This window comes from Simochromis diagramma, unplaced genomic scaffold (assembly GCF_900408965.1).
Source record: "Simochromis diagramma unplaced genomic scaffold, fSimDia1.1 OVJJ01000419.1, whole genome shotgun sequence".
Taxonomy (NCBI): Eukaryota; Metazoa; Chordata; class Actinopteri; order Cichliformes; family Cichlidae; genus Simochromis; species Simochromis diagramma.
The window spans coordinates 1,064,132-1,079,672 of NW_024387244.1; the positions used below are offsets into that span (position 1 = coordinate 1,064,132).

At 44.2% G+C, this 15,541-nt stretch overlaps 1 protein-coding gene across 1 annotated transcript; it reads right to left on the minus strand.

Annotated features, from left to right (window-relative positions):
- Positions 1-284: 284 nt before the first annotated feature.
- cers1 (ceramide synthase 1) lies at positions 285-15,133 on the minus strand. Its single transcript, XM_040052758.1, has 6 exons — positions 12,522-15,133; positions 6,938-7,118; positions 6,110-6,271; positions 5,794-5,941; positions 5,542-5,681; positions 285-3,041 (listed from the first exon to the last, which is right to left on the minus strand). The coding sequence occupies exons 1-6, from the start codon at positions 12,634-12,636 to the stop codon at positions 2,999-3,001; spliced, it is 789 nt and encodes a 262-aa protein (XP_039908692.1). The 5' UTR covers positions 12,637-15,133; the 3' UTR covers positions 285-2,998.
- Positions 15,134-15,541: the final 408 nt, after the last annotated feature.

Sequence of the window (15,541 nt, forward strand, 5' to 3'; positions counted from 1 at the left end):
AGTGCAATGCGTAAAAATACCTGCAGGGCTTTTTCTGGCCCTGTCGCTCTGTTAGCGCTCCCTTTGCTCCCACAGACACTCGCCTCATCAGCTCGGGTGGAAATTTTGGCACAATCAAATCATGACAAAGCTTTGGGTCAAAAACTTTCAGGCAGTCTCTGAAAGTTTGTTTCTGCCACTGAATTTCTTATTTCATCTTTTTGCAATTGAAATTTTGATTAACTCTACCTGCCTTTGTTTTTTTTCAGTGGTGGAAAAAAAGCTTCCATATTGACCAGAAACAATCTGAACGCCATTTTTGTTGTTTGTTTGTTGGGCGAGGACGAAGCTGAGGTGCCGAGATCAACGTGTAATAATCCGCTCACTGCAGTCTCTTAAATAAGGTGACTTCTCAAAGATGCCGTTACACCGATGAGTCTGTGGAAAGTTCCCTTTGTGTCGTCACTCCCTAAAACATTTTTAGTAACTGCGAACCAGCCAACATACCTGAACAACAAAAACACCTGATTGGACCTCATCAGTAAGGTCGCCCTGTCAGTTATGAAGCTTTGGCGACTGTATGCATACAGGGACCAAATACATCCTCATTTTACTTTCCATCACCTGCAACAGGAGGTCCTGTGAGTCCTTCATTCATTCATCATCACTCCCCTAAACATAAGGGAGTGGGGGTGATGAGGTGAGAGCGCACAGCGGGCTCTGCTGCTAACGTCTCGGTCCCGTTTGTGCACTTTAACATCGCGCCCCGATGTTCTTAGTGTGCGCTGATGAGGTCAAGTTCACACGACCTCAGCTGTAAGCCAGTGTTGACTCTGAGCCGGGGGTGGGCGATATGGGTGAAATCTGTCATAATGATCATTTTTAATATTCAGAATTTGTACTTGCTGATTAAAAACACAATGAGGTTCTGAAGGACAGTAACCAGGGTGGAAGCGGTTATCACATTGGCTAGTGTTACGCATAACCATACTGCCCACCCCACGAACAGTTACTTGTACAGACATCAGCGCAGTTGTGCGACACGGTGGGAGAGGCGTTTCTGAGAGCGCCACGTCAGGCTTTAGGGGGCGAGTCACACCCGATCCAGGACGTGGATTTTTGAGGGTTTACTGCAGACTTCATTCTGAGCTCATCTGCAAACTACGGATAGTCTCGCCTCACAGCAACATGTCGGATCAACCGTGTCACCTACAGTACAGATGTGTCACCACTACAGTAAAACGAGCGCAAGCCAGCATTCAGATTAAATGGAAGAGGTCGGAGACTAGATCCAGATGTTTGCCACGTAGATGGACAAGCCCCCCGCCCCCCCGGTCCCTGAAAATATCCGACCTGGGCTGTCAGATCACGATCAGCGACTCACACACAGCAGGAAAACCAACGACACATCTGAAATACAAACTGCTCTCTCTCAGGAAAAATAACAGCAGCAAATTAAAATAAATCAATGCAGATAATCTGCACCAACAGATACTAAGGAAAAGGAAATAAGTTAGCTCTAACCCCCCCCCCCCAAACACGATGCGAGCAGCGTGGAAGACACACAAAGCAAAGCGGATCGTCTCGTAGGGACAGACGACATCTGCAGCCTGCTCCAGCAGCACAAGCATGCTGTTCATCCAAACAAGCGCTTGAATTTGATCGAGAAGGTGGAGAAACTGAAATATCCCTTATTTTCTACAGCGGCCGTTCCCACTAAAGTGCGAGCTGGAAACCAGCGAGGGAAAACCGAGGGAACAGTTCCCTTTCACTCGAATTCAAGTTATTAATATGCTCAAATTAGAAATCATAGAAAAATCTTCCCTTAGGCTGGGGAAACGTTTCTGGGATATTTGTGTTCGGTGGCCTCGCTGCGCCAAAAACACAGAGAAAACAAACAGATCGCTTTTAGGACGAGTTAGTAAAAACTTCATGATTACACAGCTGTAGGATGTTTCGTGATCATTTCATAGCAGTTCCAAAATCATTCCGATGTCATGCATTTCTGAATTCCATAATCTGCGCATACATAACGTTTTGTTTTTCATCGTTCAGTCTTTCCATGATTATTATTGGCTCCTTTTTTTTAGCCGCCACCACCTGAAATCTTTTGATTCTGAAACCCAGTCAATCAAGTCCAGCTATTTGCTGTCATTAAACCAGCTTGTACGCCTTCATGTCAGCGACAGATGCTCTGCGACACACACACACACACGAGAACAAATAATTTAAAAAACAAAGCAAATAAACTTTCCGTACAGGAATGACAGGTGGATATTCCTAATGCCTGCGATGGTCAGTACAAGAGAAACAAAAGATTAAAAAACATCCACTTTACACACACACACACACACACACACACACACACACAGCCTGGTTTTTTGAAATCAAGCTAATTGAAAGCAGGCAGCCAGAGCCGCCTGGTCCCAGCCACCGACTTGTGCGATGATATGAAAATCAATACATGTGGTGAAGCGGCCATAAGGCCAGGCAGCCTTTCTCGCACCACCGCGCCATGTTTGTTTTTTGCCCTTCCTCCTCATATCATAGGTCAGAGAGGACGGGTGGAGGTGTAAGACGGAGGAAGCGATTCATTAGGAATTACTAAATATCTAAATGTCTACAGAACCATTTACTGGCCAAAACCTTTCCTCGCCTGGGCGCTGCGGTGCTGTGCAGGGTGCTGTAGGCCCCGCACAACTGTACGCGACAATCACAGTCCAGCTCTCATTCAAACTGCTCGTTTCTACTGAATCTGTCAAATGTAAAGTGAACAAGAGTAAGACAAAAAGTCGGCTGAAATAACATTCACAGTGCTCCAATTAAACCAATCTGGAAACAAAATGACAGCGATGATTTGAAATGTTCTAAAAACAAATACAGAGAGTAAAAAGTCATCAGACTCGATGTTTCCCTTTCAAGATGCTCTTCCTTTAAAACATGCTCCACGCTGAAGGAGGGCGTCTTTGTCTTGCATGTACCAGCAGCCTAGTGCCAGGTGGTGGCGACGGAGGGCCTGTTATAAATGCTTCTCCTTTGTGATCCCGTTCTGCACGTGTTTCCTGGAAAGAAAGCCAGATGGGAGAGAAAGGAGTGAGAATCCTGAGGTGATCAGCAGAAGTGAGACATCAGCAGACACAGGGCATATCAGAAGTGTTCAAGGCCAGGCAGATAAGGACCAGACAGCACGTCCGGGGCTTTCTTACACGAACTCATTTGCCTTTGGGACAGGAGCGCACATCTGATAACTCAGCCTACCTGAGTTCCATCCATTCGCTTCCGCTTATCCTTTTCAGGGTCGCGGGGGGCGCTGGAGCCTATCCCAGCTGTCATAGGGCGAGAGGCGGGGTACACCCTGGACAGGTCGCCAGTCTGTCGCAGGGCCAACACACATTCATTCGCACATTCATACCTAGTGACAATTTGGATTATCCAATTAACCTATCCCCACAAGCTGCATGTCTTTGTACGGTGGGAGGAAGCCGGAGTACCCGGAGAGAACCCACGCAAACACGGGGAGAACATGCAAACTCCACACAGAAAGACCCCGGCCTGATGGTGGAATTGAACTCAGGACCTTCTTGCTGTGCGGCAACAGTGCTAACCACCGTGCTGCCCTACCTGGGTTAGTATTCAAAATGAGGCTAGTTTTAGACACAGCACAGCAGGGATGCACATGGCAGCCCCTCAGATAACGACATGAACCTATAACCTCAGCTAAAAGTACACCTTGCTTTTTGTCAGCACTTCTTAGTTTAAAGCTCACCGCTGCAAATACAGATTACACAGGATTCACAGAGAAACAGCTTGTGACTATCATATCATGTGGTGACTTTTGATGTAGGCTAACTGCTTCCACAGGTTATGAAAGTGCATTTCTTCTGCTTAACCAGCTGTTGGTGAGCTGTGGCACTGTGGAGCTCTGCAGGCAAATATGTATTACAGCATGTAGCAACTCAAGTTTACACAGCGGCACCGAGGTGAAAACAGAGGTTTTAAATTCTGTCACGGGCTGTGAAAGGGATTTTAAAATGTAATATTTCAGTTATAAACAAATGTCATTTGAGGTACCAGAACTTTTTCTGTAACTTTACATATTGGTCATGTAGAAAAACTGAGACTACTGTTGAAACTGAACTTCTTTTTCTTATATTGAGAACATGTTTAGCTAAATGTCTTTACACTGACAGAAAGCGCAGTGTCACTGCTCCAGCATCCGGTGTCCCACAATGTCAAATTAATTTACTATCTCTGCATTAAAGCTTCCTCTTTGTCTAAGCAGCTGTACAATGTAGCCTACAAAGGCTTAAATATACAGCATCACATCTTACCTTAATGCTAGCAGTGCTGCGTTAAACGCTAATTGTAGTGTCAGCTTGCTAACATGCTAAATTAGCTAAACATTAGCATGCTAAGATTAACGCAATCATACATGCTGTTTGCAATGGATCATTAGCATCAAGCTAATAGACGCTATGCAGACCGACAGAACCACCTTTACCAGCATTAACGTGAAGTAATGGGAAGGAACTTTGACCTTAATTCTTTTCTTTCCTTAATTATTTCCAGTCAACTGCATGTAGGAGAGGAACACAGCTTTCAGCGTGGCAGTCTTTCTATTGGCCAGTAGGGGGCGATCTCCTGAGCATTGTCTATTAAGTCTACCAGAAAATGATCCTACATCTTACTTGATTGACCTTGTAGTCTCAAGTCTTCCTTAGTATAACATTATTCTTTGTTCCCACTTAAAGTGGAACAGCAGGAAATTCTTTAAGGCACGGCTACTTAGAGCCACAACAATTTAAGCGTCCAGTGTCCTCAGTTTGTCTCACAGCTTAGCACATTGCTGCCTCCCACTGGTGTTGTACATCAGTGCAGTGTTTGGCATCCCACTGAGTGGGTAGCGTTCTGTGTTTGTGTCCCATCAAACAGCATTATAAAGGGAAATCTGTCTAATGTCCAGTTTCCCAAATTCTCCTTTCACACGGTCACACGGGAACCCACGAGCACATGCAGTGCAGGCTCCAGGAACCCACTGAGTTTCTCTGCTAGCTCCAATCCACTCGCCAGCCTGAATGTCCCGGCGTTAGCCTTGTAAATATGATGTCATCTTTCTGAGGCCAAGTTTACCTGATGCTTCGATGTTGTATAGCTTTCTGCTGTCTGCTTCCCACTCAAGCTGTCACTGATGATTCAGCCTCTCGCTGATGAATCGGTCAGCTCAAAGCACAAAGCGCAGCATCAAAGAGCTGCTCGCATGGCTTTGGGCTCGCCGTTTTGTTTGTTTGTTTAGTATACTCGACATATTCCAGTAAGGCTTGGCTATAGAAATGTGTTTCATCATTAAATGTGTATTTTGGTAACGTCTGGATGTCTTGTACTGTCAGGCAGCGCTCAGCGAGGATGGTTGAAACAGGACCGTTTACAGTCTAATGTGTTAAATCTAATAATTTATTAATGTGGAAATTCTGCCACTGAACATCAGCACAGCTGCTTTGGTTTCCTCTAAAATAAGATCTACATTACATGACCCAAAGTACACATGCTGAAGGTTGGGCTCACCCCTGTGCAGAGTTGTGATGTCCAGCATCATCAGTGCTGTTTTCTGCTGGAGGCTCCTTCCTGCTGTCCTCGTCCTCGTACTCCCTAACATCGTTCACCTCCTTTACTTTCAGCAGCTTCACTACAAACATCACAATGAACTGCACACAACAGGGGAGGAAAACAGGAAATGCAAAGAAATCAGACGGCGTGTCCAAAAATGAAAGACTTTCAGGGTTTGAGTGAAACATTTGACAAAACCAGTGTCCTCACCAAGAACCAGTAGATGTTCATGAGAAGCAGGGCGAAGAGAAGCGCATTGAAGAAGAAGTAAAAGGGGATGTGGGGGACGGACTGGAGGCTGGACACACATGTGGCATACATGACTTTGAGGGGGAACCAGTACAGACGGAACCAGAACCTGAGAGAGACGAAAACGGGAACACAATGTATTACATATCCGCTCGTCTTCAGCATCTTCCAGACAGAATAATTATAATGCTGTCAAGACTACAAAACGCTTCACCGTGATGGAGAACAAATGGAGAACAAGCAGCTGAGGAAAATAAGCCGATGTTAAATCTCTCACCAAGTGATGCTGAAGCTGACGGAGCCCAAGTTGGACAGCACGTCGTTTAGCAGGTAATAGCCTCCTCCTCTGGACTTCAGGTAGACGTTGAGCTTGGTGAACTCCAGCTGGATGTCGTTGATGTCGTGCAGGAATAACACTAGAATCCCGATGTTGTGGTATCTGGAGGGCAGAGAGCACAGACTGTGGCACGAGGATCCTGATAGATGCTGAGCTCAGTGACAAGCAGAAAGCAGACTTGACTTTTACATTTTCTATACATTCACTCTGTTGTCTCTGTTCTTTGGGTCGGTACAATGTGATATTTAGACACACATAGCTTTTTATCCTTTTTACCTCAAAACACTGAAGAGGTCAGCGGTCCAATTACAATTCAGTCTTATTATATAGCTCCAAATCACAACAACAGTTGCACAAAAGTATTTTGTATGGCCTACAACAACACAGAGAAAGCCCCAGTAATCATATGAGCCCCTGAGAGCAAGAGCTCTGGCGACTGAGGGAAGGAAAAACTCCCTTTTAACAGGAAGAAGCCTCCGACAGAGCCAGCCTCAGAGAGGGGCGGGGCCATCTGTAACGTGATAAATGTCATTCCCTCGATGTTGTCAGCAATCGTATTTACAGATTTACTTTTTTCTGATAATCTGCATTTTACTTAATTAAAAGAAAGACAGAGAACGAACACATCTGCTCTAGTTTCCACTAAACTCTGCCTCCTACCCTCCAGTCAAACTGGTGTTTCGACTAACCAACCAAAACTATACAATCATTCATGAACTGTGATTTTGTGCTTCTGTGTTAGAAAATGAGCTGAAAAACAAAAAGTACCTGAATGCGTAGGAGAAGCTGATGAGCGCCAGCGTGATGATGTGGTGCACCACCATGACAGCAGAGTCCTTCCTCCATGCGTCCATATAGATGGTAGCATAAATGGAGTGGCCGTAGAAGCTGCCCTGGATCAGGTAGGCGATGGCGATGTCTGTAGGCACTGACATACCGCTCTTCCAGTCTGCAGGGACAGATGGGAAATGTTATCCTGCTTGCATAAGAAGGTGTTTTAAGAACACGCTTGTGAATGTAGATAATGAATGATGTACAGTAAAGCATTTTGTTTTTATTCTGGACTTTACTGTTTCCCTTCCTGTCGCCAACGCCGTCTTTAACACGACCATAAATAACAAAGATAGTTTACAGGGCAGCAACACCACACACTGGGCGATACGGGTTACTAGTCTTAACGAGCTTTTGTGGGGGGTTTTTTTGGTAACACTTTTTTGTATCACTTTGTAATTTTAAGCCATTAAACTGTGGTCAACCAAACATGCAGAAAGGCCTCAGCTGACGGTGAGATTCAAATCCAGAGCTCATTAACATCCGTGCACAAGTCAATCATGTGTGCACTTCTTAAAGCCTCTAAAACACGTGACTATCTGCCGGTCATCAACATCTTTGTTAATCGATAAATGCACGATGACCTCGGTTTGGAGTGAAAACAGAACGTCTTCCAATAAACACAAAGAGTCGTGCAGCCTCTTGAAGAAGTTCACCTCTGAACTTCCTCACATGCATCTTATCTACATCCTTCTTCTCGTAAGACAGCTTCTGCTCTTTGCACAATTTCTCACAAGATAAAAGGCGAAGAGGTGACTGCGTTGCATGTATCACTGCGGTGGAACAGAGGCGTGCCTTTCACATCAGGCCCCCAGCTCATGTGATGGAGGCACATGTTTGTCTCTGCCAAAATGTGGTTTAACGCACTGTCGACCATTTGTGGCCAAATATAGAGTCACAGTATCTGTCAAATCAGATTGTGGTGGCGTCTAGATCTCAGAAACATTTACAGTCAAACACCGTCAGCATCTGCTGGTGACTGAGTGAAGAATGACTCAGCCACACTGTTTGTGACACATTTCATGAAACAGACGACTGTGGAGGCTTTTTTTTAACTGTAACTCAAACTGTAACTGTGACTGTGACTGTAACTGTAACTGTGACTGTAACTGTGACTGTAACTGTGACTGTGACTGTAACTGTAACTGTAACTGTGACTGTAACTGTGACTGTGACTGTAACTGTAACTGTGACTGTAACTGTGACTGTAGCTGTGACTGTAACTGTAACTGTAACTGTGACTGTGACTGTAACTGTAACTGTGACTGTAACTGTAACTGTGACTGTGACTGTAACTGTAACTGTGACTGTAACTGTAACTGTGACTGTAACTGTGACTGTAACTGTAACTGTAACTGTGACTGTAACTGTAACTGTGACTGTAACTGTATCTGTGACTGTAACTGTGACTGTAACTGTAACTGTGACTGTAACTGTGACTGTGACTGTAACTGTAACTGTGACTGTAACTGTGACTGTAACTGTAATTGTAACTGTAACTGTAACTGTGACTGTAACTGTGACTGTAGCTGTGACTGTAACTGTGACTGTAACTGTAATTGTAACTGTGACTGTAGCTGTGACTGTGACTGTGACTGTAGCTGTGACTGTAACTGTGACTGTGACTGTAATTGTAACTGTGACTGTGACTGTAACTGTGACTGTAACTGTAATTGTAACTGTGACTGTAACTGTGACTGTAGCTGTGACTGTAACTGTGACTGTGACTGTAATTGTAATTGTAACTGTAACTGTGACTGTAACTGTGACTGTAGCTGTGACTGTAGCTGTGACTGTGACTGTAGCTGTGACTGTAACTGTAATTGTAACTGTGACTGTAACTGTGACTGTAGCTGTGACTGTAACTGTGACTGTGACTGTAATTGTAATTGTAACTGTGACTGTAACTGTGACTGTAACTGTGACTGTGACTGTAATTGTAACTGTGACTGTAGCTGTGACTGTAACTGTGACTGTAATTGTAACTGTGACTGTGACTGTAGCTGTGACTGTAACTGTAATTGTAACTGTGACTGTAACTGTGACTGTAGCTGTGACTGTAACTGTGACTGTGACTGTAATTGTAATTGTAACTGTAACTGTGACTGTAGCTGTGACTGTAGCTGTGACTGTAACTGTAACTGTAATTGTAACTGTAATTGTAACTGTGACTGTAACTGTGACTGTAGCTGTGACTGTAACTGTGACTGTGACTGTAACTGTAATTGTAACTGTGACTGTAACTGTGACTGTAACTGTGACTGTAGCTGTGACTGTAACTGTAATTGTAACTGTGACTGTGACTGTAACTGTAACTGTAACTGTAACTGTGACTGTAACTGTGACTGTAACTGTGACTGTAACTGTAATTGTAACTGTGACTGTGACTGTAACTGTAATTGTAACTGTAACTGTGACTGTAACTGTGACTGTGACTGTAACTGTAACTGTGACTGTAACTGTGACTGTAACTGTGACTGTGACTGTAACTGTGACTGTGACTGTAACTGTGACTGTAACTGTGACTGTGACTGTAACTGTAACTGTGACTGTGACTGTAACTGTGACTGTGACTGTAACTGTAACTGTGACTGTAACTGTGACTGTAGCTGTGACTGTAACTGTAATTGTAACTGTGACTGTGACTGTAACTGTATCTGTGACTGTAATTGTAACTGTGACTGTGACTGTAACTGTAACTGTGACTGTAACTGTAACTGTGACTGTAACTGTGACTGTAACTGTAACTGTAACTGTGACTGTAACTGTAACTGTGACTGTAACTGTATCTGTGACTATAACTGTGACTGTAACTGTAACTGTGACTGTAACTGTGACTGTGACTGTAACTGTAACTGTGACTGTAACTGTGACTGTAACTGTAATTGTAACTGTAATTGTAACTGTGACTGTAACTGTGACTGTAGCTGTGACTGTAACTGTGACTGTAACTGTAATTGTAACTGTGACTGTAGCTGTGACTGTGACTGTGACTGTAGCTGTGACTGTAACTGTGACTGTGACTGTAATTGTAACTGTGACTGTGACTGTAACTGTGACTGTAACTGTAATTGTAACTGTGACTGTAACTGTGACTGTAGCTGTGACTGTAACTGTGACTGTGACTGTAATTGTAATTGTAACTGTAACTGTGACTGTAACTGTGACTGTAGCTGTGACTGTAACTGTGACTGTGACTGTAGCTGTGACTGTAACTGTAATTGTAACTGTGACTGTAACTGTGACTGTAGCTGTGACTGTAACTGTGACTGTGACTGTAACTGTAACTGTAACTGTGACTGTAACTGTGACTGTAACTGTGACTGTGACTGTAATTGTAACTGTGACTGTAGCTGTGACTGTAACTGTGACTGTAATTGTAACTGTGACTGTGACTGTAGCTGTGACTGTAACTGTAATTGTAACTGTGACTGTAACTGTGACTGTAGCTGTGACTGTAACTGTGACTGTGACTGTTTGTAATTGTAACTGTAACTGTGACTGTAGCTGTGACTGTAGCTGTGACTGTAACTGTAACTGTAATTGTAACTGTAATTGTAACTGTGACTGTAACTGTGACTGTAGCTGTGACTGTAACTGTGACTGTGACTGTAATTGTAATTGTAACTGTGACTGTAACTGTGACTGTAACTGTGACTGTAGCTGTGACTGTAACTGTAATTGTAACTGTGACTGTGACTGTAACTGTAACTGTAATTGTAACTGTGACTGTAGCTGTGACTGTAACTGTGACTGTAACTGTAATTGTAACTGTGACTGTGACTGTAACTGTAACTGTAACTGTAACTGTGACTGTAACTGTGACTGTGACTGTAACTGTGACTGTAATTGTAACTGTGACTGTGATAACGGCTCTCACTGGGGGTCTCTGGAGTCCTAAAGTCTTAGTAATGGCTTTGTTACTCTTTTCAGACTGATAGATGTCAATGACTCGTGTTGATGTGTTGCTTTTTGAGCTCTTTTAGCTAAATTGACTCTGTCAGCAGGTTCTATTTAAGTGATTTCTTGCTTTATCAGGTCTGGCAGTGGCTAATGGTTCATTCACAGTTAATTCATGACTTAACAAAAGTGGCCAATTACTTTATTCAGGGTCAGGTGAGATTTTTTTCCCTTAATAAATGAAATCATCATTTAGAAATGGTTATCTTTGGCTAATATTTGATGCTCTGCAACATTTTAAGTGTGACACATATGCAAGAAACCCGCTGTACATGGACAATAACTTCCAGGGGATACCAGAAGTGAAGGGTCAGCTGTGGTAGTCAGGATGGGAGGAAGCTGGAGCGATCGCGTTTATCCCCGAGAGCTTTACAGAAGGTTTTTAAAGTGCTGTGAGAAACGAGCTAAATGCATGTAGCCTGGCTTATATCACTGAAACCTATCGGATGTTGGACGGAAACTTTCTCCTCCTGTGTTTGAGTAAGGCTCGTCTCCAGTGATATGGGGTTACGTTGGGGCCTTGTGTAATGTTCATTGATTGGACCGTCTGTCATTAAACATTGAGAGGAGGGCCGCTAGCTGCATCACAACAGAGGAGCTGCCAAGGGGGAGGCATGGGAACTGGAGCCTTTTTTCCCCTCTACTGGGGACCAAAGCTTTTCTCATCTCTTTGGGGCAGCGATACACTCCTCCTCCTCAGTCCCGTCACTGCACTTTGATTTCGACTAATTTCCTAAATTCTCACAGTAGCTGTATCTCTCTTTCCCTTCCTCCCTCCATTAGTAACAGTCCAGCCTTGTAGAGGAATAAAGCTTCTGCACACATCTCAGGCTGACAGCTATTAAAAGCGAAGCAGCGATTAAACACGAACCTGGCGCCGTCAGCTAGCCTTTGTGAGCTCGGCGCAGGAGCCTTGACAACTCTGTGTCTGATAGAAGAGGCTGAGAGACTATGAAAGGCACCACTGAATTATATGTGAAATCCCCAGTGTGCATCTATCCTCTATTAGCAATGCAATGATGAGCATTACACAGGGTCTCAGCCGCGGCACTGCTCTCCACGAAGTACAATTTTGCCGCTGATTTATTGTAAACGGTGGGGCAGAACTCGGAAAACATGAATAAATTATTAATAGCTAGCTTTATTTTAACAAATACTGGTCTGTATAATCAAGTAAATAAATATGCTTTTTGCATTGTATAAAAAAACTACAATAAATCCTAAAGAACCATAAAAGGTGACCAGTTAAAAGCTGCAAATATGCATAAACCAGAACCACATCCTGCATGCGCTGCTATAAATATCTGCCTATTTGAGGACTCAAGGTGGCATTTTACCCCCACAGTGTCTCCACAGGATTAGGCAGCGCTCCTGCTGTTTCATTAGATTAAAATGGCTTCAGCTTCTGAGCTGAGAGGTTCGGTATCTGTGTAAGTTAAAGTGCTGAGAGAATTGTGACTGAATATCGCCTGTTCGGGTTTTGTAGCATCCTGTATGATGAAGAGCTTAGGATTCAGTTAGCACAGGCTACAGAAGACGTGATCAGTGTTGTGTATCGTACCGTAGAAGACAGAGGGCGGGTCATGGAAATAGGAGTAGGAGGTGAAGAAGAGCAGGTAGGTGCTGTAGGACCAGGACATGGTGTAGAAGACCAGCTTCCACGCGCTCTCTGGCATCTTGGCAGCATCTTTGGGCAGCAGCCTACACCACTGTCCGAGAGGCTGCAGAGAGAGCAGAGAGAGAGACGGTGAGAAAAAAACACCAGAGGAAGTCGAGCTGAGAATTAAATTAGCTGTTTCTAGACTTTTGGGTAGATCCTTGGAAACTGATTCATGCAGACGCTTTTTAAAAAATCTATTCTACATGCAGTGAGAGTCTGGGAAGGCAAACATGGCTGCTCGCTCTGCTCACGGTCGGCTGATACACGTTGAGGCTGCAGAGCTGAGGAAGTCGTTTAGTTGCCCATAATTCATTTTAGAGAATCGATCTTGTCTTGCGCTGCACTGCAAGTACTGAGAAAGATAATTAATAATTAATTTAAAATATTTTGCACAGAGTTGCAAGTTTATTGCCAGTAAGCTAAACAGTTCATGCATGAAACTTCATGAAGCTTTGAGAGTTTGGCAGGTGCAGTGCTGTGCAAAAGTCTCGAGCTGTGAATAAGTAGTAGGTACAGCGATTTATTGAAATGTGCAATAGTATATGGAAATGCAGTATGCAAGGCAAAAATGCAATTTGCTTGAAAGCCAATATTTGGTGTGACCAGCTTTGTTCCTAACAGCGTCTGAAGTCTGTTAGGCGTCTTCTCTGACCGGATGAGGCCAATCCATGACTGATCCTCTTCCACTGGTTGCTTTCGCTGCACTGGCAGCGTGTTTGGCATGACTGTGATGTTGACACTGAAGCTGCTGCCAGTCAGGTGGACCAAAATCTGATGGCACTTTTCTACGTCCATAATTTGGATCCCCAGCACCTCTTACTGAAATGTTTCACAGATGTGTGCATCTCTCCTCACCTCGTCCGTACATACTGATGATGATTTGAGCCGAAGAATCTCAAATTTGGTTTCATCACTCCATTATTATTATTTCCACTCATTTTCACTCCAGTTCTGCTGTAATCTGGCAAACCTCAGCTTTTTCTGCCTGTTTCCTTATCTTAAGAATGGCTTCTTGACAGCAACTATCCACTGACCATGACCGACTGTATCAGGTCTTTGCTCCCCATTTCTAAAGGACACGACGTCCACAAACAGTTACCACAAATTCTTTAAGGACACACTGCACATCATGCCATGTTTTAGCAAAAAAAATACAAACACACAATTAGTTAGTTGTTAAGTTGTCTGTAAATAGTTTGGTTCCTTTTTTATGCTTGAATGGACGGCATGAAACGAACACAGCCAGTGCTAAATTTACTCACATTTGTATACAGTGTAATAAAACATCTCAGTTTAACTTCTGCACTTCAAAACTAGACTGAAAAGTAAAAGCAGCATGTTGAGGATTCATTCCACTGCAGTTTACAGCCAGGCTATCATACGCTTGTTTAATTGTTCCTAATAATCTGGCACCTGAGTGCAGAATGAAACCAAAGTACAAACAACTGAACAGACACTAAAAAATGTGCAGGGGTCGAAATGCCCTTCGTTAAATAAGAGAGGTCAGCTGCACGGTTTGGAGAACAACGACGTCCTGCAGTCTGTGAAGCTCGCGAGCTTCAGCACGCCTCTGCAGACTACAGTAGCAGCACATGACCGCCAGTCCCCAGAAAAGTCTGCTAATGCTTTGCTTTCAAGCAGAAATAGAGGAAGTTGGTGAAGAGGCTCCTTATCAGACAAACCCGTGTAGGCGGTACCTAACCGACCCACCCACTCACGTTGAGCCTGTGTTATCTTCTTGGTTGCCCTCCCCCAAACTCACTTCCACCACTTTTGCCTCTTTGTGAGGCCTTTTGTTGTCGCGGCAGCAGAAACTCTTAAAAATGAGCATAATTGATTCATTTTGAATGAAAGGGAGGATCACTTGTGACACTCAAACTAATAGAGACGTGGACAAAGGCACAGCACGTAGGTGAAGTAGTGCACCAGGTAAATTAATCAGACAGGCAAGTGCTTAGTGTTGCACAGCTGCGCCAAGACAGGAAACCAGAGTCAGCTCACCGCCTCGTATACAAACGACACGCACACTCGCTGGAAAGCAATGAAACGGTAACAGGAGGCAGCAGAGTGAAAGCTGGCTGTGTCAGTGATACGCTGCATCTCAATCAGTTGTTACCGAGCTGCTGGTCTACGGCTCCGTGATCCTTTTACATACATGACAAATTAATGGAGCGAGCGTGGCTGCAGATTAGAAAGCGTTCTGGTTTCTGCTTTTCCTGCATGACGCTGCTGTTTCTAACTTTTACTCCCGTTTTCAGGTTTTTTATCCTTCTTCTCCTGCTTTTTTGTGTCTCTGCTGTTTTCTGGGTCTGACGTCTGTCTGCGTCACACGCACGAATCAAAACAGGACGAGAAGCAACACAGATGTGAGATTATGTGTTACATGTTCAGAAGAACAGGCAGCACGCGGGGGGCGGGGCACACGATCCCCAGCCGGGGCTGCTGACTGGTTGAGACACGGTGCGTGCTGAGTAAGTCATGACACTGTCCACGTTCTTTTAAGTCTCCAGTACATCTCCATCAGCCCTCCCATCCGTCTCCTCCCCTCACCCCCAGCTCTCTCTCACTACCCTCGTCTCCCTCCTGCCTGCGACATTTATTTATAGAAGCCAGCTGTCAGCACACAGCCCCCCTCCCACAGTCTTTTAACACACACCCCCCTCGATTCACTCAAAAAAATAAGCTTTCCCACGTTCACAGTGGCTGAAACACTCGAGTCTGCTACAGGCTGCAGCAAAAGCACCAGCTCATATCTCACTGGTTAGTCGCCCTCATTCTGGATCCATCTCCAAGTAAAGTTAAAAAATATGGATCCTATCTGTTACATTCACCTCTGGCTGTTTCGCCCAGACTTGTCTGTCACTACACTACATAAATATATACACACACACATCACATGCATTACATGTGTTCTGAGTCAT

What these genes read in the sequence shown, in the direction of transcription:
- cers1 (XM_040052758.1), bottom strand. Translation starts at nt 12,636, where the DNA reads ATGCCAGAGAGCGCGTGGAAGCTGGTCTTCTACACCATGTCCTGGTCC. An exon ending in AGCTTCTCCTACGCATTCAG is followed by an intron (nt 6,272 to 6,937) that starts GTACTTTTTGTT and finishes TCTGCCCTCCAG; the next exon opens with ATACCACAACATCGGGATTC. An exon ending in TGAACATCTACTGGTTCTTG is followed by an intron (nt 5,682 to 5,793) that starts GTGAGGACACTG and finishes TGTTGTGTGCAG; the next exon opens with TTCATTGTGATGTTTGTAGT.